A 27,783-nucleotide genomic window follows, 5' to 3' on the forward strand; every position below is an offset into this window, starting at 1 on the left:
TTGCTTTACATTTTTGCAAATCTCTTTAACATCTGGCTTAATAGAAGACAGCTGGATTCTCTCTGCTTCTGCATTCAATCTGTTGTGATGTGTTGTTTTGGTTGAAGTATACAAAGAAATCTGACTCCACACAGATATATCATTGGAAAAGAGGGGGGTATTTTATGAGCCTTTGCAGAAAACTGCATTTTCTTTGATACTATACCCAAACTGCACAAGTGGTAGTTTGTTTAAAAGTTAGTTGCAGTGTGGAACCTGAAATCAAATGAATAACAGTTTCATCTCGATTGCATTAGAATCCATTGGTCTGTCTTATGTTTTGAAGTGATCTTTACCCATGCATAATTTTGTAGCATCAGGCATTGGTCATTTGGAAAATGTTGATTCACTGAGTTATGCTGACATTCCCAATGTTGAGACATTACTCATACAGTATCAAACGTTGCGTTTATCAAGATCACAATTGATATCATCAGTAAAGTCTTTAAATAGTGGTAAAGCTGTGAAGCTCGCGGGAGCTGATACAAGTTTTCCAAAGTTCCAGTTTTTGCTTGAAGCCTTCATTTCTACCACTGGCAGCAAATACTGCCAGTTATTTTCTTTGAAGTGATGGGCTCACTTGCCAACTTTTGAGAAAATGTCTGCCCAATATCCAAGTCTGAATAGCTGTCATGTGTCTCTCGGTCATCCCTTCAGGTAGAAGTAGTGCTCCTCGAAAAGCAGCGAGTTTAGTTGGTAACTCAAACAATTGCACCACTGCTTTTCCTCGGGACAAACGTGGTACTTTGGAATACAGCAGAGTTTTCCAGGGTATTTCCCATTTCATGACATGGACCTTTAAAAAGACCGGTACCTAAAGGTCGAGATTTAATAAAATGAGTATTTCCTATGGTTCCCCAAGAACATTCTTAAAGGAAATGAGCAGGGGTGTCTCCGGACTGCAGGTGTGAGGCAGTGAAGAATCAGTGCCCACTGGAACGGTTTGGTGCCATTGCCTTGACTCATGCTAAGGCACTGATGCTTTTCTCCCCCATGGCATTTATGTCATCAATGCAAATGTCAGTACGGTGAAGTGAGCCAAAGAGCATCTTAATATTATCATGAAAATGGCTTTGACTCATGGGCCACCTGCAATAGGGTTGGACCTCCCAAGGGTCTGCAGCCCACCCTCAGAGAACTGCTACCCTAGGTGGTCGTGCAGCCAATGAAGGCTCCTAGCAGAAACCTTGGAGATGAAGTGATTGTTGAAGAGACTGAGTTCTGTGTCACACCGTGGTCTGGCCTCTCCCCTGAATCAATGTTGCTTTTGCCTCAGGCACAGCTGTCACGGTGGGGCTTTACAGAAGAGCCTTTGGAGTGTCCCGGTGCTGGGGCGCCTGTGAGGCCTTGGGCCGGGGGACTGGGAAATTGGCTCACCCAGTCCACGTGCTGCCAGTTACAGACACACAACCGTGCAGATCCACAGCCCGCTTGTTGCGCTCTTTAGCTCGGTAGGCAACTTAACTTGTACTTGGCTTAGAAATGCACCTTTTAATGTGATCTAATTTCTACTTACAATTCTTAAAATACTCCTATTAATGAAGTTATCGAAGCCTTTTCCTTGGGATAAAATTTCTCGGATGCTGGAGAACTATTAAATAATGAAGGTTTTGTGTCCTTCTGGGGGGCATCGAGACTTCTTCTCTCCAGCAGCCTCTTTCCTCTGTAGCTTGCCAGAACGGGCGTCTTGGCAACACAAAGCACAACTCTGGGGGCGTCTCACTGAGCCAGTCCCTGTTTCCAGGAAAGAAAACCCATGTGCTTGAGCCAGAACGAATATGCTCTAAGGGGCTGGGATTTTTCTTTCTCCTGCTAGAGAGGGAAAATGACAATGGTTTGCTTGAATCCCTACGATGGGAAAAGCCATCCAGAAATTCCAGCCTGCCAGACATCTCCACGCCAGAGATGCTGTTCCTTGACTCATGAATACACTGAGGACTTTGCCCTGGCACCCTCTGAAGGGTTAAAAGAGGATCCCATTCCTGAATAGCAGTGATGCTTGGGGCTAACTAAAACTGGGGGAAAGGCCATTCGGGCTGCAGGCCTGCTACAGTGACTGAACAAATTTCTTAAAGCGCAGAAGCAAGACAGACATCCCAAAGGTTGACCCGAATTTGTCCTGCAAATGGTAGTTTCTGCCTTGTTGCTGCACTGCTGTGAGGAAAAAAAAAAAAGTCATGATCGGAATATGGCAGGAAAGGAAATTCTCAGATCCTCAGAGGAATGGCTCTAGTGTTAGCAAGTTTTTCCTAATATTTGACCTAAAATGTTCTTTCCTTCAGGACCACACAGGCTTTTTTTTCTTCTTCTTCTTTCTTAAACACAAAACACAACTGCATCATACATTCCTCCCCTCACTTCTGTGCTGGGAGCGCAAGAGTTGTAATGATCTTGGCTCTGGGTGTCTAAACCTTCCCATTGAATTTCTCTAACCTCACACACCAGGACCAGCCCAAGCCTTGCAAGGGAGGGAGGAGGAAGCAGGGGCTATAAACATACGTATTCAGGGCAATAAGTTCCCAGATCTGGATTGAATTAGTGTGATCTGTGTGCACTCCTGGCCTCTGTATGCTTTCAGGTTTGCATAGGAACAGCGCCCTGTGATCTGCCTTGGACCTCCTCTTCCCCCGCTGCCCCTTTTCCTTTTTACCTTGAGCTTTTGCTTGGTGCTTTTGCTCTTATTATGATGTTAGCATAACATCCCTCCTCCTCCCCCAAGCACGGTTGCGGTACATTGTTTCTGCGCTGTACTAGAAGGAATAATGGATTAATAATTTGGGAGAATGTATATTCTAGTTCTGTCACTAAACAGTCACAGATGTTGGCAAAGTCACACACACCTGTTCTGGGCTTCACCTGACAGGAGATCGGGGGAGGGCTGCATTCCCAGTGGTTGGTAAACCTGGAGACCAGAAATCCATTTCTGCAAGTCCCCTCCCCTGCCTCCAGCACTTCCTTCTGTGGGTCATTTGACAATGACAGTGTCTCCCCGTGTGGAGACCAGCTTTGGGGACTGCTGAACTTGATGGTTTCTAGAATCTTTTCGATCCTAGAATCTGTCTTCTCTCTGTCTCTCCCGATGCCATGCTAGCGTGCCACTAGCTCGCGCTCAACCTGCCAAAGCTTCTGTGCCTTCTAGGTGGTCCCCATGGTTTCAGACCACTCCCCACTGCTCCAGGCTGAAGTCTGGACCTGCCACAGCCTAAAAGAGAAGGGCAATTTGGTGATTTATTTAAAAGAGTGAAATGGGGACTCAGAGAAGTCAGGTAGGGGCAAGCACTCCCAGGTTGGGTCAAAGGACAGCAGGTAGGCGAGGCACCCACATTCCTCAGATGCCATGTCCCAGGAACCACACAAAGAGGTTTCTGGAAAGAAAAGATTCCTACCAGTTTCTGACAGAGCAGATGGCCTTGGAGAGCTTTCCAGGGTGCCCCCCACACAGGCACCAGGGACGACTTCACTTCCTAATCTTGTAGGAAACATGACAAGCCCCCACCTACACTGCGGGCCCGAATTTTGAGAATGTGGAGCAGTTGGAAGCACAAACATTTACTCTCTGGAGGTGTTGTTTGGTGCTGCTGTGACCAAGGCCAAAAATGCCGCCGTTTTCTAAATCCCCTGTTCCTATTGCAGGGCACACACTACAGATTAAAGAAAAAGAAAAGAAGTAAGAAAAATAAACAGCGTGCCAGTGGACTATGCGTCTGTAGAAAAAGAGGGAAAATCTGGGTGGCTTTAGGGAAAACAAAGACAACCAAACAGGAAAAGAATTCAAGAACACACAAAGTGTTACTCAGACACGTGAAAGCACAACATAAAAGAAAATCCATTCATATAGAAGATAAACATTGAGGAGGGGATTCTGTGTGGTAAGTATCTTAAAATGTTTACTCCAGGAGGCTAGTAAGGTCTCCCATTTAAAACAGAAGCAGTTAGAAATGTGATTTGCCAGTAAGATAAATGCTGAATCAAAACATAAAAAGTCGAGACAAAAGCCGGACATTTTACTTAAATATTTCCTTAAGTCACTATAAAAAAAAGTCAAGATACTTCCAGTTAACGTACTTATTAATCTAAACCTTTCCAAGAGAACTTAAAATAAAATGATAACATTGATCAAAGAGTTGGCATCAAGAGCCAAAGGAAAACATCTCAGCTAGTCAGAAAGTCAACAGTGGCATAACTGCTTAAATATTTGGGAGAGCATGATGACTGAAAATCTTAGGTTACTCAGTGATTATACAACCTTGGAGAAATTTTCTGAAATTTCCATGCCTCAGTCTGCTCATACATAAAATGGGACATTACTGTTTCATGGCTCTATTATGAGAAAATGAACAATCTAAAATGCCCCATAATTCTAATTAAAATGTGATCTTGAGTGCAGTGAGTGAAACCTTCTCATCTTTAAGAACCAACATTTTTTTTTTAGGAAAAAAGAAAATCTTCCTGAAGTTAGCCAAACAACAAGGAAAAAACAATTCAGTTGAGAGGGGGAAAAAATGGTTGACCCAGCTTTCAGCTCTATAGCCTCTTTTTAATAAAGATGCAAGGCAACCATGTTTTATATCTTTTACTAAGAATTCATTTGGAATGTTTTCTGTATACATTATAAATAAGTTCCAGAATCCAGTGAGTCTAAAGAAACCACATTTCCCTGATGGGGTCTGTTGCTTATAGAAATCGTTCCTATTACCTATTGCCACAGGAACGTTTGGCCTATTTAAAGGTCGCAGGTGTGTGAGAACAGATGGTATTGAGAATGGGGACATATTCAGGCTGCGAGAAGACTGCCAACAGTCAGCTTGAGGGTACTGCTTTAAGAGCAGTGGTGTTTTTTCCTTTCTCTTATTCATGTGTGCATAGGGAGCAGAGCCATGTCCTGCAGATTTAATTTGTATTTTCTTTTCCTTTTCTGTTCCTTAGGAGACAAGTGCCAGATATTTCAAAATATAGGCTAGCTCGGGAAATCACCCTGGAATCAATGCAGTGAGCCTCCCTGAGAATGGTGGGTATGGCGTGAGTTGTTCCTCCTATTTGAGGTTTAAAAAGGAAGGGGAGGATGGAGAAAGAGATGGATAAAAGGGCAGAGGGGCTGTTTCCTCCTGGGCAGTGTGGGGACAGGGTTCGCTATCCGGGACAGGATGGTGGTTCAGGTCGAGGGGAGGCAGAGGGATGTTGGCACCAGTCCGGAACCGTCACTCCCGGGCTCTTGGCCGCTGCGGGTGTCTGAGTACAAGAACTGAGTGTGCAAGTCAGGAAGACCATCCACAGCTTCGCGTTCAGCCCGGTAACGCGTGCAGGTCACTGGCGGACTGAGTGTGATGCAGATCACCCACACCCACAAACCCCTGGGAACTCGCCAGCTCTGTCGGCGTCCACGGTCCCCCCAGAAAGCCCTGCTCTAGGCTCTGCCCCCCACATCCGCCCTTTAGGGCTGCTTCACAGCGAGATTCAAGCACCACTGGTTCCTGAGCCACCCTGTGCCCAGAAGTGGCATTCCGATCCCAAAGGGTTACACCACTTAAGGCTGGAACATTCCCCCACTGCCCACCTGTGAGTCCACAGAGACTAGCAGAGAGCAGGGTGCTGGGGGCCCTCTGCCTGGCCTTGCCGGGGCACGGCAGCCGCTGCCCAGCCACTGCCCATCGTGAGGACACTGGAACAGGGGGGTCATGGTCTGGAAAGCCAGGAGCTACTGCTCGCAGTGCTGCGCTCTCTGTCCAGCTTCCAAGCGTCAGCCAGGACCCCGGGGCCAGCGCTGCCTGCTGCCTATGGTCCTTCTGCCAGCAGCTCCCCTGGGACCACCAGGCAGCTCCTCCAAGCTCCACACTTCCTGCTCCAGACAACCTACAGCAGACAAAACTGGGAAAGGGGAGGGTGGAATAAGTTTTCCTGTTACTCTGCAACTGGCAGTTAGCATCGCAGCTGAACAGAAGATGTGCTAAATGCCTCACATTCAAGAGACTTACCAGAAACCAAAAGCCGGATCTGCTTCCTCCCCTGCCCCTCACTTCCCTGGGCTTCCTGTGAGACAGCATTTTGGGTTCCACAGTCACCACCAGCCACCACCAGCACCTCAATGCTCCTTTTATGGTGGGGGGGGAGCAGGAGGAGTCATCAAGGTCAACCCCCTTGGGCAGAGTTCACAGTGAGAAGTGATTCCCTCCCTGCCCCCACCGCCTACTCCTGCAGCAGGGTGAAGAAGGTGGGGGGAGGGGCCGCAGGGAGGGTGGCATCTCACTGGCCAGGTAGACATCTGCTTAGGCTGTGGACTTGCAGATCTCCCCCTGGCCTACCAGAGCAGGAGATGGTGGCAGGGGGTCTGTACCCAGAAAGATCGCTGGTCTTAAGCTGTCTTGCCAGGATTCACCCAGAGGGCTGCCCCCTGGCAAAGGAACCCAGCCCCAAAACTGGGAGGCAGCAGGAGAGGCCTCACCAAACTAGCTCGCCCACATCAGGGAACCCTGTGTCCCTTCTTCCCTCCCCCTTCCTACCCCAGCAGCCTGGGGGAGCTTAACACTGAGCAAGAGAAGGAGCCTGACAGAGAATTCTGAATTCAGCACATGAATGAGGTTTTTAATTGGACTGCAAGTGACAAGAGAGTAATGGAATCTGCCCGAGCTGTGCTAAGGGAGAAGCTTTTCATTTTTTGTTAGTTTGTTTTGTTTGGCTAGAAACAAATCAAATTTGAAGGTAGTGATTAGAAAAAGGAAAACCATTTCATGTTTTATCCTGCTGAGTTGAGACTGCTCAGTGAATGGTTATGGAATCATAAGCAGTGAGGGGTCTATGGAAGCTTGGACTAGAGAAGCTTCCAGATCCTCTCCCACCCTGAGATGCCAGATTTCACTGTAGCAGGGTATCCATCTGAAAGAGGGCCACACCCGTCACCGGGATTCAGTTGTGTGTGGGCACGTCTGAAAGATGGTGGGATTAGTCAATCCTGGGCTCCTGTCTGAGTCCTGAGGGGAAGGTGGGAGGAAGCACTGAAAGTCAAACTTCCATTCAAATTGGGTAAGATACTGGCGCTAAAGCATTGCTCTACAGTCACCTTTATCTCAGTGCAAACTCTGTGCTCAAGATGAAAACCTTTTTGCTCGGCAACCATTGCATCCACAGCTGTGCCGTCCAGTACAGAAGCCACTAGTCATCTGTGACGGTTTAAGTATAACTAAAACTTCACCTCTTATATCGCACTAGTCACATTTCAAGTGCTAAGTAAACCCATGCAGCCAGTGGCTACTGTGTTGAATAGAGAAGATACAGAACATTTCCACCCTCGCAAAAAATTCTATTAGGCTGCTCTGCTTCAGAGAAAAGGCTGTTTGTTCCAATGATGGCAGAGAAACTGGCCAAGCTGGACTTCTGAGCTATCATCTGGTATGGTCAAAATGACAAATTCCAAACTTCCTGGGCAAGTCCAAAGTTAAAGTGACGTCACCGAGAGAGGACAAGAAGCAGCCCCAGGACTGCAGAGGACATGGTGAGCCCTGAGCTCATAAATGTCCCTGAGGCCCGAGTTCTGCTTTAGGAATTTGAGGGAGGCCTTAGTTCCCGGGGACAGTCTGGTCACTTGGCAGAGACACTGGTCCCCAGGGAGGTGATGGCGGTGCCCAGCAGAGGTGATGGTGGCACTCAGGAGTGGTGAGAGTGCCTGATGGTAGGGACTCCACTATGGCAACTACTTCCCTTCTGGGAACTCTCAAAAACGGTGTGAGATTTGAAGGACAAGAGCCCGGCACATATGCGTTGCAGTATCTTGTGTTTCTCCCTGGGAGATGAGACGGAGCAGAAGAGCCTGGCACTTACCTAATGCTGTGTAACTAATTCCTCCAAAATTTACTGGCTTAAGACAACAACAATTATTTATTATCCCTGACAGTTTCCCACAGTGGGTCAGGAATTTGGGACCAAATTTGTAGGGTATCTCTAGCTTAGGGTCTCTCATGGGCTTGTAGTCCAGATACCAGCGGGGCGGCGTTCATTTGAATGTGTGACGGGGGCTGGAGGTCCACTTCCAAGGTAGCTCACTCACCCACCTGGCTAATTGGTGCTGCCTATTGCTAGGAGGCCTGAGTGCTCTCAATGTGGACTTCTTCACACAGGCTTCCTGAGTGTTCTCATGACATGGTGGCTGGTTTGCCCTAGAATGAGAGGCTCGAGCCTTTGAAGTCACGGATTTCTACTTCTGCTGTATTCTGTCGTCACACAGACCAGCCCTAATTTGGGGTGGGAGGGAGTTCTACTCCGTGAATACCAGGAATGCTAGGAGGCAACGTTTATTGGGGGCCATCTTGGAGGCTGGCTACCACGTGGTCACAGAGTCAGGTGCTACATATTATCAGAATGTATGATTGGAAATCTGTCAGTTGCAAGTGACCGAAATCTACCTTAAATTGTCTCAGGAAAAATCAAATAAAAGAGAATGTTATAGCACATATAACCGAATGTTATAGCACATATAACCGAAAAGTCTGGATGTCGCTGGATGGAAGTGCTTTAGTGATGTTCCCAGGGTTCCCTCTCATTCTCAGATCAGCTTTCCTCCTGTGGGAGTGGGATGGCCACCAGTAGCTCCAGGCTTGAATTTCCAGTTGAAGAGAAAGAGACTGCCTCTTCCCCTTTAGCACCAACAAAAATCCCAGGGGGCTTCCTGTTGGCTAGAATATTTATTTCTCAACCAATCACTGCGATCTCTTTCAAATATGGTACTGATTGGCCAGGCTTAAGTCACGTGCTTATCCCTAGCCTAGGTGGGGGTAACAATAACAACAATAATAACAACAACAACAACAACAACGGGCGAATGATGCTGGGCTGGCAAAATCAACCACAGTTCAGTACAAAAGCAAATCCCTCTCTGTCTGCTTCCATAACAGAAAATTTTATCACATTACGCTCACCCCCTTATGAAGACTGACAACGCCAAACTTCCGACTCAGAAACACATCACTGTTTTCCATTACCCTTCTTACAGAACCAGACCTAGACATTCCTCTGGGAGATTTATTTTGCACAGCCAAGGCTAGAGATTTCTCCTGGTTTGATAAACCTCTGATATCCCTAATCTGGAAGGTGCTTCAAGGAGCCACGGTTTTGGTTTACATTGATCACAATACCTCACTTCCAGTGTCCTCTCCTGTGTCTCTTTGCCAGCAGATGGAAAGAGAGTAACTTCCCAGCATTAAAGAGAAATATGACCTTGTATAAGTAGGGTATAATAAATACAGTAACAGCTCACCCGTCTAGACCCTGGATGGCTGATGTATGATGTATTCAACCCTTCGAAATACAGACTGTGTTCTTGGGTGGGGAAAAGTTTCTGCAGATCCGATAAAGCACTCACACAGCTGTACATTCAACCGCCCATTTGAAGGGATATAGATCCTAATTGAGCATATAAACATGTGGTTGGGGTCGTGGTTGAATCTTCTAGCTCCGCAGTCCGAGGTAGATAAGAAATAACAGACTGATTGGGGCGTGGCGGTGAGTCACCATGTTGCTGGCAGAGAAGACACCCGACGGTTTGAGCTGCTAAGACTGCAGTGGTGTTTGCAGCGGTGTCCTGGTTCTTGCTGCTCTTTGATTAACACGGGCGGTGGGGAAGGCACGGTGCTAAGTACGCACTTTAGCATTTTCCACGTCAGGTCTCATTGAATCCTGGCAACCCTGTAAGGTTGGAGCTATTATTTGCCCCATTTCACAGATGGGAAAACTGAAGCTTCAGGGTGATGTCCAGGTATTAAGAAAAGGTCATAGGCTTGGTGACACCTATCTAATAAAACAGGTTAGTAGGTACCATCATTTAGAAATGCTTTTTTCAAAAGTGGCTTCCTGGAGACTTCTTAGGGCATAAAAGGATAAGCAGAAATGTTACTTTCAAGATCCGTCTTATCCCAGAACCCGGCAAAATAATGTGGCTCTGGGGTGCCTTCCAGGCCTGAGATTCTGTAACTTTAGAACTGGTTCTGAGGTGGTTGTCTGTTGAAACTGCTGGGGCTTCTACTGGATGCCTTCAGAGTCCCTGTCAGGGCCCGGAAGGGGGTAGTCTGGGACAGTGGTTGACAATGCACTCTTTTCAGGGTGATTGCTAATAACGGCCCCCGACATCTCCGTGGTGGGTCTGATTCCTACAGCTACATTTCTCTGGCCCACTTGGCATCCTGGCTGGAAGGACATAAGATCCACTCCTACTCCAGGTGCCCACAGACCTCAGCTGCCCTCATCCCCTGTCTCAGGAGTACACAGGACACATTCAAAGAATTCTTCCTTTGAAGAAGGTCATCGTCTTTGGACTTGAGGTCAGATGAGGGCATTACTGAGGATCCCACTTTCATTTGCTCCCCTGCCCTTGGTTCAGCTGGTTGAGAGAAGAAGCCATCGGCTTCACTGTTTTCTTAACCTTGACAAGCAAACAAGCGGGAGGGGGAAATCCACTGTGTGTTTTCTTCTCTCACAGGGCGAATTAAGAGGCCCTTCTGGATCCTTCTTAGTGGGGGTGGATGTGGTATTGGGAAGCATAAATGTTTTTCAAGACCGTCGGAGTCACTGAGATTATGTGGTTTTCACAGATAGGGTGTGTGTGTTCCTTCGTGCAGATTTTCACGACCCAGTGCAGTCCCCCGAGGCCTAAAATGAAGCTGGAATCATCCATGCCTCTCTGAATGCCAGTATCTCCAAAGAGCTCAGGAATTTCAGTTTCCTGGAACGCAGACCTATGATGTGAAACGCTTCAGTTTCTGACCCTTGGCAATTCTAATATGCCCATTGTTCTTTCTGGCCTGGAACTGACCCTTGCATCCATTTAGAAACACTTCTTGCACCAGACAAGGAAGAGGCATCAAGGAAGAAGATCTAAATATCAAAACCATCCTTTGAAAAATACAACTGATTACTGGATTCAAACCCTCTGCCGTAATGGGGCACAGTATTCTCTTTCAAAGATATTTCTTTTCTTTTTAGATTTTACAGTGTATAAAGAGCAAACAGACACCCATAGGGGTGTGGTGTTGGCTGGTGCTAGATGAAATTGTGAAGGAAAGGACACTGAATTTCCCCACCTTCCTTTTTTGCAACCTTTTACCACCTCTCAGTGACTCCCCTGCCCCAAATGTCCCTACTCTAAGGACATTCTCTCCCAACAGGGAAAAAACAAGGCTATGTAATAAGCGAATTGTATTGTAATGTTTTATGCTGACATGAAACCATACATTTTAAAAGACAACCTCTAAAGAGGGGGGCACTTTGTAGGAACAATTTTCTTTTTAGGGGCAGGGTAGAATGTCCTAAATTCTCCTCCCCATGAAAATCACTGGAGTGGGAGCGTGTGCATAAAACCTGCCCTCCCCAGCCTTACTGCTGACCTGGAGGTTCTGGGGGAGAAATCTAGAAGTTGGTGCTCTGGGTCATTTTTGTGACTAGCTGGGCTTGGGAATCACTGCACTCTACACCCACACAAAGCTGCAGGTCTCGTGGGGTTGTAGAAGATTGTGCTTCTTAGAGAAGGAGATCTGTGTTTGATTTTTGTTGCATTTTGTACTCTGTTACTCGACACGTGGCTTGAGCTGAGCGTTTAGCCTCCTTGAGTCTTGCCTGTAAATCGGATTAATTGCTGGGTTGTTGTGCACGTGGAAATCATGCACATAAAGGCCTGGCACAAGGTTCTCTGATCCAAGGCTACGTGCTCAGTTAATGATAGTTCTCATTAGTATTGAGTAAGAATTTGCACATGCCAAATGTCTTTGTATCATTTCAAATGGGTGTTCAGAATCTTCTTTTTTTTTAAAGAATTTATTTATTTGACAGAGAGAGACAGCCAGCGAGAGAAGGAACACAAGCAGGGGGAGTGGGAGAGGAAGAAGCAGGCTCATAGCGGAGGAGCCTGATGTGGGGTTCGATCCCAGAATGCCAGGATCACGCCCTGAGCCGAAGGCAGACACTTAACAACTGAGCCACCCAGGCACTGCCAGAATCTTTTTAAAAATTTTACTTAAATGCTTTCAAACAGGAGCACCTGGCTGGCTCAGTCTGTAGAGCACGTAACTCTTGATCCTAGGGTTGTGGGTTTGAGCCCCACATTGGGTGTAGAGATTATTTTTAAAAAATAAAAAATCTTTAAAAAGAAAGAAAGGAAGAAAGAAAGGAATGCTTTCAAACATATATAAAAGTACATAAAATAGTATAATAACTCTTCCTGTACCCATTACCTTGCCTTTCTGAGGATTGACATATTGCCCTGCCTTCTTGTAATTCTGTTAAGTTTTTTAGGTAGTAAGAAATGTAATGATCCCCATGGTAACCTATGCTTGGTATTTTAAACCTTCTGAGAACAGATGCTACAGTTTTGGGGAAGGAGGATAACATATACTAGAAAAACCCACTATAGGTCAGCACCCCGTTGACGGCTAAATGGTGGTGACTCTCCTCAGACACCATTCTGACCCTACAAAATTCATCATCACAACTCAGGGCCCAGGCCCACAGATATGTCCACAAAGAAGCCCATGTCCTGGACCACATTGAACACTGTCAGTGGTATTATAGAGTTAACTCCAAATAAGACAACTATGTTTCCAAACTGGGAAAGCCATAAAGTGGATTCACGCCCAGGCCACCCCTCCGGCCGGACTGTATGTTTTATGCAGAAAAGTGTGTCAGAGCAGCTCTCCATCAGAGTGAGGAGCAAAAGCACTGAGGAGGCCGGAGTCCTGGGCCTGGTGCGCTGGCTGAAAGGTCTGCTATGCGAGAGTGTGAAGGACGTTCTTCCCGACAACCTGTGGCAGTCCTCACATATGCAAGGGGACGTGGGGTCTTTGCCATTCGTTTCTAAGGCTCATAATTCTTGAATCCTCAGTCTGAGGTACTAAGACCCCCAGCGGGAACTCACAGCTCCTAATGTTTATTTACTCATAAGTTAACCATTGAATGGGAAGCAGATCAGCCTAGAAAACCTGACTCTAAGCCCAAACAAAATATAAATAGGAAGGAAGAAACAAACCAGCAGCGTAGCTCAGAACTCAGCTCTGCTAACCTCGGAATAGAAATCAGAATTCAGCACCATCCAGGGCTGCTTCTATGAATCCAGGGCACAAGATGTCTCCTGGGGGCTCGGGCCGCAGGGAAGGGAATTGCAGCAGCCCTGAGGCGCCCACTCAAGTCGCGGTCAGTCTGGGGCCCATGGAAAGAAGACACGACACTCAAAGCAATGAGGGAGCAGAAGGCAAGCTGAGGGCAAAGCACAAGCTGACACCCTGCAAAGCCCCCCCCCCCCATTGTGGGATCTGTGTGACATTCCTCAGGCTCTCCTAGCTGCCCAAGAACAAAGGAAAGGGAAAAACAAATGGTGAACTGATAGAGATCACAGCCATGCAGGACATGAGTCTCCATCAGTTTGCAACTGTCTTAATGATTTACAAGAAAAAAGCAATCTCCAGAAGCCTATAGACTCAATTTCCTGGAGCCCTAACATCACCCCCCATAGGATAGAAAATCTTATATAATCAGTCACTCCTCATGACCCCATTGCAGCTCTGTCTGCCCATGGGTCCTGTTCCCATGCTTTAATAAAACTACCTTTGATGCACCAAAGATGTCTCAAGAGTTTTTTCTTGGCTGTGGGCTCCAAACCCCACCACTTCAAATCACATCAAAAGTATGGAAGCCATGCTTGGTTATCTTGTTCTGACACTGCTCACCTCAGGAATTCTCCAGGAAACCTCCAAGGAAATTTCACACACACAGTCAGACATCCAAAGAAGGCTGCAAAGCTCCTGATCCCACCCCTCATCACCCACACCTCCTTAGCCTTCTAGAAGGATGGCTTTTCTATAGCGGGAGTGGGGCTTATTGTGAACTTAACCCAGAGCACTGTCTGTCACATACTCACATTCCTGCCAGGTCACTTGCCTGCCCGCCCAGCTCCCTCCCTGGATGTTGATAAACCCCTGCCCCCCACCCCCTGACTACAAAGTGATGAGACTTATCTTCAGAGCCAGGTCTGGAACTCTGTCTTGTTACTTTTCAGTCACACTGGGCATGTGACGCACTTGGAACACCTCAGAGGACAGAGAGGTCAGAAAGGTGTCATGGTTTAGTTAAAGGACTAAAACCTGTTAATCATGGCTAAAAGCAGGGAGGGGGAAGGAAGAGGAAAAAAGGAAAGGAGGAGGGAAGGAAGGAAGGGTGGGCAGTTGGCCACAAGTTACAAATTATCGAGAAGTCCAGCTCCTATTTTACATTAGTTTAAACCAAAATCATTTCCTCATTTGCTAGGACGGTTTACTTCCTTGGGATAAGCTTTTCGTTCAATTTGAGGTGAGGAGGGATAACAAGTTGGCTAAAAAAAAAAAAAGTTTCCCTTTAAATTGATAAAGTGTCGGAGAAAGAATCCCTTAGCAAAGCCACATCTTTCTCTGACAATCTTTGAAGCTCTTTATGTCTTAACTTCATACTGCGTTCACCTTTGTATTTTTTGTTACTGTAATGACAGCATGACTTTCTCTCATGCCTTCCATTTTAAAGTTGCTTTCCTCATTATAAATCATTTCATCATAATATTCTTATCCCAAATGAAGAAAAACAGTGGATAAAATGGGGGATACAAATTTAACCATTCACTTCCACCCCTCCCCCAACTCTGTCAACAGCCAGGGGACCAAAGGTAGAGCATCTTCCAGGCCCCACTCAGCACAATGGTCATCACCGTATCAAAGAACTCACTGGGGGTAATTCAGACAAGGGCAGCCACCACCTGAAGTATCTGGACAAGTGCCCTCAGCCACTGATTGGCCAGGGCTAGGAAAATGAATGCCCCCCAGGGGTCAACTTTTGTTCTTTTCCAACTCACCAGTCCTGGAAACCACCTGCCCACATTTGGTAGGTCATTCCTCCCTTGAAGGAATCGGAATGAGGAGCCAGAGGAAAGGGCTGCTTCTCTCCCAAAGTCGGCCTGGATCTCTCTCTCCTGGGCCACCTGGCCCCCGTCTGGAGCCTTTGTACAGCTGGTGTTGACATCAGGTTAATTACACAGGCCTGTGTTTACACACGGATCTCCAGAAAGGCAGGGAGCAAGTGAGCTGCGCAGAGGTGAGTTGCAAAGCTCAGTTCATTTACTTGTCCTTACGTCTGAGAAGCAGTCTTTCCAAACACCAACTGGTGGGTGATTCACACACACCCCCAGGATACACGCAAATAGCGTCATCTCCTCTTCACCAATGAAGGAGCTTTCCTGGTCCAAGGCCGCACGGCAAGCATGTCAGCCATGGCGCCAAAGAGGACAGTGGGGCCTAGGCACGTGTTCCTCTGCTCCCACCCCGGGCAGCTCCACCGCCTCAGAACAGCACATACTCTTGGGGTATCGTGAACCTTGACGAAGGGAAACATTGGGCAGCGTACATTTGCAAAATGCTGCACTGGTTGAGCCCCCACACCTTAGCTTTCTAAAACCGGTATCAGAATTATTGCGGGCCAGCCCTTCGGTGTGATACGTAAATGCAAGCTTCTTGAGGGCAGGGAATGTTGATGTTTTCTTGGCTGCAGTGTCCCCAGTGCCTAGACCTGTGCCTGGCTCATAGCAGGGGCTCAATAAATCTGAGCCAAGTGGTGGCTGAATCTCGACCGTGTTCTGCTAGCCTTCGGTGCTAAGAGCTGGGCCCTGCCTGCCTGGTGCCTTTGTGAGCCCGGGACTCCTTATCTACCTCAGTGATAAAAGTCACTTAAGAAAGCTTTTCGTTGAAGACCACATCTAGAATGGCCTCTCTGCTACAGATTGTCTTAGTCTATACAAGTATATAGGAGTAAAATGGTTTGTTCAAGCTCCCTCTGTTTTAATTCCTGCTATAAACTGAATTGTGTCCCACCCAAATTCATACAGGGAAGCCCCTTCACTCCCAGTGTGAAGGTATTTGGAGTGGGGCCCTTGGGTCGGGGTCTCACGTTCTCTCTTGTCTCTCTCAATTTCTCTTCCTGATATAGTGACAAGATGGGCATCTACAAACCAGAGAGAGGGTCTTCCCCAGAATCTGGCCATTTTGGCACCCCGATCTCAGACTTCCAGCCTCCAGAACAGTGAGAGAATACATTTCTATCGTTTGAGCCGCCTGGTCTATGGTGTTTTGTTACGACCGTCCAAGTTAAGACAATACCCGACACTGGCTTTCCTACTAGAGCTTTGTCTCAGTCGTAGGCACACCGGTCGCCCTGTCCACAAGTCCTGGGCAGAACAGTTCTGTAGAGGGCTTCCAGAGAAAGCCATGCCCTCACGGTTGTGCCCTCAGCTCTGGAAAACTGAGCCGATGCACAGGTTCTTGTTAGGTATGCGTTTTAAGGGAAGACGTTGTTAAAACTCTAAGCCAGGCCTGGCAAAATGAGCCTTTGTAAGGGGCAGCTCTCTTAATTAGAAGGCATTTTGTTTCAGAACGAATATCAGTGGATCCTATGAGTGGGAATCATAACATCACTCCTCATTCCACTTGCTAGAAAGTCTGTGTTTCTCTCTACCTTCTCCCTAGGCAACCGAAGCTATCTGTGGGAAAACTCTGATTTCCTGGGCAGAAAATCTGAAGTAGGCAGAGGGATGTGTGATAACCTGCAAAGAAATACAGTGGAGAATCTTAAATTACCTTTTAAAAAAATCTTGTACATTGTTTTACACAGAAATATGTGGTTCATTTTTCTTCGAGGGGTATTTCACAGAAGGTCTGGAAAATACGTGACTGTGAAAAGGAGGAGCATCTTGAGCCCTTCAGATCAGTTTTGGTCCTTACATCTTCGAAATCACAAGTTTCAAAGAAAGTTTGAATGTCTCCAGTCACGCCCGACTTGGCATCATACTTCCTTCCAGCTTTGGAGAGGGCACTTGTTCAAATGCCCAGGCTGGGGGGCGGGGAGGCTCTGCACAGCCCTGAGAGGGTCCTGTGTGACTATCGGGCCGTTTTGCTAGGTGTTACAATATTTGGAAGTTGGCACCCATAGAGCCTGGGTCTGAAGAGAAACCACTTGGCAGACTTGGGAAAAGTCTCCTGAACCTGGTGCTGCTGGTTCTGTCCCACCTGGGGTAACCCCGTCCTGCCACATTCTTCCACAGAGTCAGAAGTTCACTAGGTCCCTGGGCTGGCTGAGACCAGAGCAGGGAACTCTATGAAAGGCTACCAAGAATGAGTTCCCTGGAGGTGGTATGTCCGCCAGAAAGAAGTAGAGAGCCGCCACGAGAGGCTGTCTTCACACAGACCGCTCTGCAATGGCTGCTTCCTCGAGTGTCTGCAGAGCTGAAGGACCATGCCTGGGGCGACTGGAAAACTGCTCTATGGGGGAGCTCACAGACAGCCATCCTGCTGGAAGTGGGGGCCAGCTAGAAGACTTGTCTTGGAAACGGCACCTTCCTAGCACCTTCAGCTTGAGAAAACATTAATCGTTCACTGAAGGAATTGGGGAAGTGACTGTAATGGGGAGTATGGGGGTCTAAACCCAACAGCCACCTGCCTGGCATGGCACCGATGTATGAAAGACTGGATGCACTTGTATTTGAGAAATGGAGTGGCAGACTTCTCTAAGAATTCTGAAAAATGCACATTCTCCAGCCATTAACACAGACCTACTTCATGTATTTCATTAATCAAGACTGGGAAAGATTTTCCAGTGGGAAAATTCACATGCATCCCCTGTATCTCCCAGAATATATAACGTCTAGAAAGCTCCATGACATTTTCATGTCTTCCTGGTGCCACGCCAGTGAATGCACAGCAAGAAGTGTTTATACCAACAGTCATTACCAAAGTTTTCCTCGCGGCTGAGTCTAATTAATTAGGCCCAGCCAAACCTGCCAGCCACACCCAGCCCCCAGCTGAAGAACCTTAGAGGATTAGCAACACCCCTTTGACGAACACTCATTTATGACTACCTGTGTTCAGTGACTCACCTCCACAGCAGATACCGCCTGCCAGAGCTTCCTCAAAACAGTGTCCTACACTGAAAGTCCGAGACCTCTGCTTTATTTTTCATTAAGGAATAGCTTTCTGTTCTCTAACAGTCACAGCAATACTGCTCGATACTCTTCACTTTACAAATATTAATTATTTTTCCGTCTTGTCTCCTATTTTGCCCAGAACCAAGGACAATGCGATTAATTTTCTTCAGTTCCATGTCAAAGGACTAGTTAATTCCCACCAGCCCCATTTGTTTTCCCTGAATGGCGTGAGCCTTGTTTTTTCTCCATAGCCTGTAACATTTCCAGAATGGCTTAGAAACTCCTCTGAGAAGCGCTACCACCACTGGCACCCCCTCGTTTCTTGGAGGGCTCCGGTAAGTTACTCCAGAGCAAACTCACATCCGTGGGTACTAAGGGTACCTTTGGACCCAGAGTTTCTTTCAACACACATGTACAGGGTGCTGATTCCATGCCAGGTACTGTTCAAAGTACTGGGTAAACAACATAGATGGTCAGGTTCCCTGCTCTCCTAAGGTCCATCTTCTAGAGGAGGGTGGCAGGTTAGGAGAAAAATAAGCAAAGAAACAAAGAAGTAATTTCTGATAGTGAAAAGTCGTAGGAAGACAACACAAAGGATAATGGAGAGTGACTGGGGATGTGTGTTCTGGATGGTCATGGAAGATTTGCTTAGGGAATAGCAGTTTAGTTGAGACCTGAATGATAATATTATGTTAATCGTGTCATGCTCTATCAGATATACTTCTCTATTTTTTTTAAGATTTTATTTATTTATTTGAGAAAGAGAGACAGTCCTCACACGTGCGCAAGCGGGAAGAGGGGCAGAGGGAGAGACTCTCAAGCAGGCTCCCCACTGAGCCAGTTGTCCAACAGGGCTTGATCCTACAACCACAAGATCATGACCTGAGCCAAAATCAAGAGTCAGATGCTCAACTGACTGAAACACCCAGGTGCCCCTATACCTCTCTATTTTTAAAGCAATTCCACAAAGACATATACTCAAAGAGCACAGAGTGATTAGGAAAGCATTGTCCTCTCATACTTTTTGTTTTTTGAGTGGGAGGAGATATGGGGGGAATGATGGTAAATTGGTTGTCTCTAAGGAGGTCAGCATTGTAGTATCTATCAAAATTTAAAATGCCCTGTCCTTTGGCCCAAGGGCCCCACTTCTAGGACTTTTGTCTCTACAAATAATGCACATATGCATGAATATACAAACATATGTATATGTATGTATAAGGGTATTCGCCACAGCACAGCTTGTAGTAGCAGAAGACCGCAGGCAACCCCAAAAGTTCATCAGTAAATTCTAGGACATCCATAGCAAAGAATACTTTGCAGCCATTAAAAAGAATGAGGTTGAGCTCCAAGATGAACAAAGTGAAGAAAAGCAAGGTGCGTGAACCATGTGTTCAATATACTATCACCTTTTAAAATATCCATACATATTATACATATTATCTTTGTAGGGGGATAGAAGAAACTGATAGCAGTTTTTGCCTTAGCTGGGGTTAGAGGAGAATCAGGGAGACTCTGTATTCTTTTGTAACATTGGCATTTTTTATGTATTGCATGTCTTAGCTAGTTAATAAACATGTTTTGACAATCGAAGCTTCACAGTATAAACAAGTACATAATATTCATACAGAATTCTTTTTATGTGTCCTTCTATGTCACAGATCCAGCCAGAATGAATTTTCAGTGTTCAAAGTGCCAAACTCCTAAAGTCAGTCAGGACACTTCACAGCCTAAGCTTAGTTGGGGTTCTGGGAGAGGGAGTTTAGGAAATGTTTCAGAGAAGGCATTTTCTTTTACGACAAATATCCTTTTGGGAAGATTGTGCACTCATTTCTAATCCATTCAAATATCTGAACAACTGACCCGACCAGTGTTCAGAGAGAGAACCGAAAAAAATACGATTCGTCTTTAAAAACACTTCCCAGGGCATATGCAATATTCTCATTTTCCTCCTTCTAAGTTAGAACAGACCTTGTTTTCTAAGAATGAACTTGTTCCAACAAGAATGTTTTTCTTAGCTCTCACAGCTATTTTATGTTCTGGTCCATTTATGATTATGGACTGATAAGAGTCTTCAGCTACTAGTAAAATTTTAAGAAATATGATGAAAATCAAATGTTTTTCAGATGTCTGTATTGCAAGCACAGTCCCTGCGGTTTCCTACAATGCTGTGCCAGGGAAGAACAGCAAATCAGACTTAGAACCTCTACTCTCCTGGGAATAAAATCTTCCCCATGTTAAATAAATCATTTGTACATATAAAAGTTTTATTTAAAAGAAAATGTGCCATTAATAATCTGAAATAGCCAAGGAAATGACATTCAGTATCTATTTTAAAAACGCATTAAATATGAATCTAGTCGAATCACGAGGAGCTAACTAGCTTGTAGGCAAAATTTCCATCAGCTGCAAGGTGGGTGCAAGAATGCATGCAGGGGCAGAGCCTGGGGACTTTGTAGAGTGGCCTGCGGCTTGAGTCTCGGTGGGGCCGCAGAAAGGAGAAACGGCTCATTAGAAAAAGGCCTGGTAACACCCCAGAGAACAGTTGCATGTGAAGCTGAGTCAGCACAACCTGACCAAGGAGGGGCAAACAGGACAGAAACAGCTCACCATCAACACGTGGACCGCAGTTTTGAAAGCTCCATTCAAGCATTGAGTGTCACCAATGCTTGGCTGGGTGCGGATGAAAGGGGTTTCTGAACACTGGCCGTTGGTCTTGACAGCAGCAGGAGCCCTGGGAGAGAAAGCCAGAGTCAATATTGCAGGAGGCCTCTCCCCAAGGCAGCCCTGTTATCTGTGGGGGCAGAACCTGGTCGCTGGGGAGGAAGTTATTAAAAAGTGGGTCACTGCAGAGGGCTGCCTAACTAAGGATCAGGGTCCCTTGCCCTCAGGATAAGGTTTCAGGGAAGGCTTTTGTGGCTCTTGAGGACACAGTTTGTCTGGTATTCTTGGAGGAGGGAGGGAAAGGGGAGTGGTGTGGGCGCTGGCAAGTGGAGATGGAGAGAAAGAAAGAGAGCGAATGATTCAGACGGGGCTCTAGAAATGAAGACTGAAAGTGGCTCTGTCCCAGGGAGGGGCTCCTCTATCACAGGCAGCAAATATATCTGTGGTGACCAGAGTCACACGTGGGAATAATCTGGGATTTCAACTTGGATTTTCCACCTTCCATTGGTGAGATCTTTCTATGGAGTCACTCCGCTTGGAATCAGATGACTTTCCTCATGAAACCTCTATGTCTCTAAGGTCAAGGTCTTAGTACTAATGATTGAAGCTATAGATTTATTATTTGTTAATTTGTCTTAGAATCATAGAGTCGGAAGGGGCAGTAGAGATCCAACTCACTCACTTTACAGATGAGGAAACTGAGGCCTGGAAGCATTAAGTAACTTGGATAAAGCTCTCTGGGAAGCTGGGGCTAGAGTTTATGCTTTCTTTCTCTGAGCAGAGTCCTTTGCTATTTAAAGTAATTTTCTACTTACACATTCTACTCACACCTCTATTCACTCTCTTTCAAACTGTGTGGTCCATTTCCCTGCCCCAAAGACAAGTGAATATGTTGATTCAGCAGAAACTTTCGGAAAGCTGAGCTGAGAAGGAGAGGGAGAAGAAGAGAGAGAGAGAGCAAGCAGACCTACATAAGAGCCCACCAAGCTTAGTGTGACCAAAGGTAACCTTAATTGACAATGTCCAGATTTAATAACACTTTAGTCATAAACTGACACCAGCTCACATACATGACATACAGAAGATAAGATTAACCCGTGTCTTCAGGGGAAGCCATGCCTGCCTAAGACCATCAGCGGGCTGATGTCTTGACATGCTTTGGGATTCTGCACTTAATCATTGCAGGTAACATTCATGTGGCACCAAGGGAGAAGGAATTTGGCATTTTCCAGTTTAGTAGGTCTAAACAAACCACATAATTTGGCATTAAGTAGATTGTGTTTTACCAGAATTTTCCAGTCCTGAAGTCTGTATTGATCAAATCAACAAAATTGTTGCCACTCTGGCTATCTGTGAAAAGACAATCTAAAAACCTGGTGCCTTGGTGTACCTGGGTGGCTCAGTCAGTTAAGCCTCTGCCTTCGACTCAGGTCATGATCCCAGGGTCCTAGGATTGAGCCCCACATGGGGCTCCCTGCTCAGTGGGAAATCGGCTTCTCGCTCTTCCTCTCCCTCTGCCCCTCTCCCCCTACTCATGTTCTCTGTCTCAAATAAAATAAAATCTTTAAAAAATAAATAAATAAATAAATAAATAAATAAACATCTCTTCATGGAACTCGTCTCCTGGTGATGAGGAAATGTCCCATTCTGCTGAGTCACAGTGATTAACTTCCTTCCCTCACAGGGGGTGGGGCTGTGATGCCCAGCAACACTTTGGGGACATATTCTGCCTTATATGTTTAGGTGTCTGTCTTAGATAATCTTAAATTAATCTTACGCCTTAAGAACGGGACCCAAGATCTTGTGGCTCTTCTTCCACACATCCGCATCCACTCACTCACCGAACATTATTACTGAGTGTTCACAACGCCTGGTTTCTAAAAATGGTACTAAAGATACAAAGATACACTCAAAGAGTTCACAGCTTAGTCTACATTTAAGTAAATAATAACAATGTAGTGTGGTAAAGGCATGACAGACTTGGTCTGGATGGCCATTAGAAAGTCCCCCCAAAGGCCACACACAGGCCCTGTTCTATTTCTTCTTCCCTTAGTTCATCTCTGTACTTCTAGACCTTCCTCCTCAAAGGCAACCCTGCCATCACATTATGCCTACCCCATCTGACAGGGGGCTAGTGTTAGAGACAGGAAAGGTCCCACATACCCTCTCCTTCATTTCACCTCCCGTTTTTATCCCAATGATCTACTTTTGTGGGTAGATGTGCAGAAACTTGAAGTCATCTCAGAAATGGGGTATAAACAATGATCAACTGAGACGAAGGACAAAAATACATCCATTTTTGCCTAAAAAATTTTAAAGAAAAATCTTAAGGGTCTCCAACTTTTCCCTTTTCTGACATTGGTACCCTAAGAGGCCTATTGGATGGGCACCTGTCACGTGCAGTAGGTGTGGTCCCCTCAAGGAAGAGTGAGGGGTTCCCGAGCAGAGGGAGGCATCTGCACTCTTTTCCCTTTCAGAGGATTGCAACATATCACAGGTTATCTGTGCTTCATTGAGTGGGCTTAAAGGTGATACCATCCTAAGTCTAGGGTTGGCAAACTATGACCGCAGCCAAATCCAGTCTGATGCCTCTTTTTGTAAATAAAATGTTATTTATACAGTCACGCTTATTGGTTTACATATTGCCTATGGCTGCTTTCAGACAAGGGCAGAGTTGAATAGTTGCAACAGAGACTGCATGGCCTGAAAAACCTAAAATATTTGCAAGCAAGCCCTTGACAGAAAATATTTGCCAAAACCTGTCTGAAATAGTTCAATTTTTGTTAAAATTTGTAAGATGGGTTGTGGTCACAAAAATTTTTATATCGCACCTAGATTCACTGGTTATCTCATGACAAAGTTCTTCAAAGAAAGGGGAAATTAAAGATCAGTTACGCATTCTTATTTTAAGAAAATTCTAATGTTTCAAAGTTGTTGACCTTCTTTTCTGATGACAAGTAGCTGATTTGAGTGACCTAGAAGATATTTCGAAAAAAAAAACACACACACATACACAAACCAAAAATCTCCACACATTTCAACTGTATTTTCAAGTGAAACTTTCCACTTTTAAAGGAGAGAGAAATACTTATGCATTTCACAAGAAACCTGCGAGAGAGCATTTTGAAAAAGAATATTTTGATGTGTTTCCATTTTATGTTATTCTGCTTCTTTAAAAAAATGTAAATGTATCACATAAAAATGTTCACATATGCATTCTCAGAAACAGAAGTAGAATTTTCTTGTTTAAATACTGTCTAAATGAAGTTTCAATGGAATTTGAAGCTGTATGGTAAAAATATAAAAATATAGTATGTATAATATGTACAATATATATAAAAATGTAGTATATTTATATTAGTTTGCAAGGATAACTGATTGACATCTGGAAATAGGAATATTTACTAGCTGAAGTATAGTCAGTGATGGACTTCTATTGGCTACAAGTACCTTTGTGATATACTTTTTTCAACTATTATTATTAGTACTTTTTTAGTGAGAACAAATACATTTGTGTACATTCAATAAATACAAAAACATTTCTTGTTTTTAAAATTTTTTATCTTTTGTTTTACATTATTCATCTTTTTCTTGCTTTATTTCTATTTTCATGTCTGTTTTATAATATATAATTTATTAGTGGAAAAGAAGATATACATAATTTATGAGTAAATAAATACATGTGCAATGGGGTATGCCCCCCCCCAAGTCTTTAATGATAGGAAAGTATCATCACAATGTTTGGATTGAGCTAAATTTGGAATTTAGCACACAGTTTTAAATAGGGCTCTGTTACTCACTGGCTATATTCTTTTGATCAAAATAATTTGTTATAGGCTTTATTTTCTCAACTGTAAATTGAGATAAGGCCCATCAGGCACTTAAATACAGAGCCTAACATTCGGTAAATGTTCAATAATTATCAGTAAGTGTTCAATAAACATGAGTAAATATTACCATTCCTAAATATCTCCAGGTTCTCCAGCCTTCTTTAATACCCAATGAAATAACTCAGTTCCTCCCATCTCACTTATTTGTGAGAAGGCCAGGATATGTCCCTGAATTTCTACAGAGGGGACTTACATGTTTTTGATAGTGATGACCAGTAGTCCTTGCCCGATGTCTCTCTCCTGGCTCAATTGTCTATCACCTGGAGGTTTTTGTCCTACTCCTTCACATGACTCCAAGAACAGCTTCTTTTGAGCATTCCTTAAGACTCAAGGCTGTTGTAAAACTTGACTTGCAGAGAACACAGGGTAAATATAGTTCAGAATAGGAAACAACTCAAAATGTAGGTATCACACTACACCCTTCCTAAGTTCATGGACTGCTGTCCACTGTTGGGACTGTCCTCCTGATTCTGTCCAGCCTTAGGCCTGGCCTATCTCTCCATTGTTTGCCCTATTTTTTTTTTTTCCTTTTTGAGAACTTTCTGCCTTCTTAGGTCTTCCTTCAGGGCTCAGTCCCGTTCCTCAGGCTGTTATGCCAAGGCGTTAAGCAGAGCTACACTCTGGGCATTAAAGTCCTCTGGGAGTACCGGTCACACTGGTGAGTGAAAGCTTCCTGGAACTGTACAGTAAGGCAGCCCTGATGCTTTCCATCAACAGTGGAGGTGGATTAAAAAACACTTTATTTTCAAAATCAAGAAGCCCATTGAAATAAAAAACCATTTACCACAGGTCTCTATCTTTTGCTAAACAATCAATAGAAGCTTGTGAGTTTGCTGTTTTTCTTTCCTAACTCCAAAGTTATCAAACTGAATTCTGAGGCAGAGATCAAGGTCAAAATTTGTGTACTTCCCTTCTAGGAGTTTTTATAGTGGCACCGGGCAATAAAAATGTAATTACCCCCACTTGAGGTCTTGATTTCTTTCCCTTTCTCCCACCACCAGTACAAACAGCAACAATACTATCATCATCACCACCACCATCATGACCTCCATGACCACCTTGACCATGAACATCATCACTATCACCATTACTACCATCGCCATCACCATGTTCCTTCTGCATCACCACCGTATCACCATTGCTACCATCACAGTCACCATCAACATGAAGGACCACCATCACCACCCCAGCGATCGTGATCACCACCACTGTAGCCACCACTATTTCCTTATTGGCTTTCCTGAGGCCTTATGGTAATTCTGTGAGAAGTTGCCACAGCTTTCTAGAGTTCCTTTTTTTGGAAAGCCTATAGGCATGTCTGCCAGCTCTTTCTTCCCACTTTTTTTGCTTATCAAATACCACTTTTCCCCCGTTTCTGGGAAGAATAGAACAAAACTCATGTCCCAGTCCTGATGTCTTGCTTCCATATAGCCCAAGTGCAGGCTCTGACGTTGGCCTCTTCAGACTTGGGGCTGATCCTGAGTCTTGTCAAACATATGGTTGCAGTTCAGTAATATTGTTTCTACCCTTTCCATCCTGTTGTCTCCCTACATCTCCAGAAAAACTCCCTGATCTATTTCCTGGCCCTGGGGTGAGGCGGCAACCACAATCCTGACAACACTAACTTGAAAAAGAGGGGTGGGAATTATAAGTGACCACCTTGCCTTTAGGGGCTTATGTCCTTGGTCATCCTATGACAGAAAACCTCAAAGTCAGGAAAGTTTTCCATCCAATTGGCATCCCGATAAGAGACTGACTATCTGCTACTCTTGGAGCCAGTTGGTTTCTTGTCCACTCTGCCCTCTGATGGGAGGTTTCTGCTAAACCAGAACAGCAAGGAGAAGATTGCCTTTCAACCGGTGGGTGTATCAGTGCAATGGTGGAAGCCTTTTCATAATGGCCTCATGATCTACCACTGCCCTCAGAGAAAACAGAAGCATTGCTCCATGCCTTCATAAATATCAGCACAAAGCATAATCTTCCTAAAGGCTTTCAGTCTCCTTTTGGAGTTGAATATGGCCTCATACAGGACAGGGAGGGAAAGGAAATTAGATTTTAGAAGGTAATAATAAGACGTGCCCTGTAATTAGAAGCACAATTAAAGTAGGAGCTAGAAGCCAATATTTGATATAGCACCTGGACATCCCAAGTAACAAATCAAATAAACTAACTTTGGTTCAGTTATTTAGATTGAATGAAGATGGTATATAGCATAGGGGGCAGCAGGCTAGAAGTAAGGCTCTACTGGGACAGCCGTGCCATTCACTTACACGGAGTCTATGGCTGCTTTTGTGCTATAGTGGCGGAGTTTGTATGACCCACAAGTCTATAATATTTACTGTCAGCCTCTTTATACAAAAAGTTCATCAACCCTTGCTTTAAATAATGAATAATTCTCTTTTCCAGGAGCTGGCAGGAAAGTGAGTTGAACTGGTCTTTCTTTGTGTCATAGAAGTAAAACCTGATACCCCAGTTAGGGCATCAGAAATAAGGAAGAGTTGAGGCAAGGCTCCTACATAGCCTGCTGGATCTGAGGGCATTTAGTTCTAACTGATAACAGACAAAGTAGCCTTCCAACCTTCAGTCTAGTTTTCTGTATTAGAGATTGGAGACAAGACCCCAACTAATAATAGTTTGTTTACTTTCCTTCCTTTGGACAAATACCTCCTTAAAGATATTGTGGGAAGGTGAGGTAACTGATCCAAAGCAGAACTGGGCATACCCAGAATTGGGTTTTCCTGAGTTTTTATCAGAATACTGCCTGGTAATACCTTAATTCCATCAGATGTCTGTCTGCATTAATGAATAGAGCTAGTTGAATGTGCTTGCTGGTAATGATTTAAATTGCTCATCTCTGAGTAGGCTTATCTTAACCTCCATCACAAGCTCAAGCCTGTAACATCCCAGCAAAACTGAAGGATGAGTCCCTTTCTGATGCTGCCCATTGCCAACCCCACTTCCCCTCCCAAATTCTGAGTGAGAACCCCAGACTTTCATAGCAGTTCCCTAAAGCTAGGGGGTTGGCTTTGATGGTGGACAGTTAATTTATTATTTTTCATTATATTCTGCTTACCTGTATTTTATCTTTGTAGTTTACACTTTAAAGAGTTTTTACTAGGGTTGTAATGACCACTGGGTATTATATAAGACTGATGAATCACAGACCTGTACCTCTGAAACAAATAATACATTATATGTTAATTAATTGAATTTAAATTAAACATAAAT

General features: G+C 44.9%; 1 protein-coding gene across 6 annotated transcripts; it reads right to left on the reverse strand.

The window, feature by feature from the left end:
* Positions 1 to 27,730, reverse strand: LOC109490109. Of its 6 annotated transcripts, none has more exons than XR_004626493.1 (4): positions 27,629 to 27,730; positions 24,749 to 24,904; positions 20,612 to 20,735; positions 1 to 5,904 (listed from the first exon to the last, which is right to left on the reverse strand). XR_004626493.1 is itself a non-coding variant. In XM_034664015.1 (3 exons), the coding sequence occupies exons 1-3, from the start codon at positions 15,052 to 15,054 to the stop codon at positions 1,634 to 1,636; spliced, it is 618 nt and encodes a 205-aa protein (XP_034519906.1). In that variant the 5' UTR covers positions 15,055 to 16,298; the 3' UTR covers positions 1 to 1,633. The 6 variants fall into 6 exon arrangements, 1 of the variants encoding a protein (XP_034519906.1); XR_002143341.2 differs by lacking the exon at positions 27,629 to 27,730 and having other exon boundaries at positions 1 to 3,241; positions 5,594 to 5,904; positions 24,749 to 27,606; XR_004626497.1 differs by lacking the exon at positions 27,629 to 27,730 and having other exon boundaries at positions 1 to 1,773; positions 2,880 to 5,904; positions 24,749 to 27,606.
* Between the last annotated feature and the right edge of the window lie 53 nt (positions 27,731 to 27,783).

This window comes from Ailuropoda melanoleuca, chromosome 1, assembly GCF_002007445.2.
Source record: "Ailuropoda melanoleuca isolate Jingjing chromosome 1, ASM200744v2, whole genome shotgun sequence".
NCBI classification, from domain to species: domain Eukaryota; kingdom Metazoa; phylum Chordata; class Mammalia; order Carnivora; family Ursidae; genus Ailuropoda; species Ailuropoda melanoleuca.

Excerpts from the sequence above, each read along its gene's own strand:
- LOC109490109 (XM_034664015.1), bottom strand. The coding sequence starts at position 15,054 with ATGTCAACACCAGCTGTACAAAGGCTCCAGACGGGGGCCAGGTGGCCC. Across the intron at positions 5,905-14,887 it reads GCAGGTGGTTTCCAGGACTG|TTTTGTCTGCTGTAGGTTGT; the intron begins GTGAGTTGGAAA and ends CCCCTTTCCCAG. Across the intron at positions 1,774-5,593 it reads TAGTCTCTGTGGACTCACAG|GGACTGGCTCAGTGAGACGC; the intron begins GTGGGCAGTGGG and ends TCCTGGAAACAG.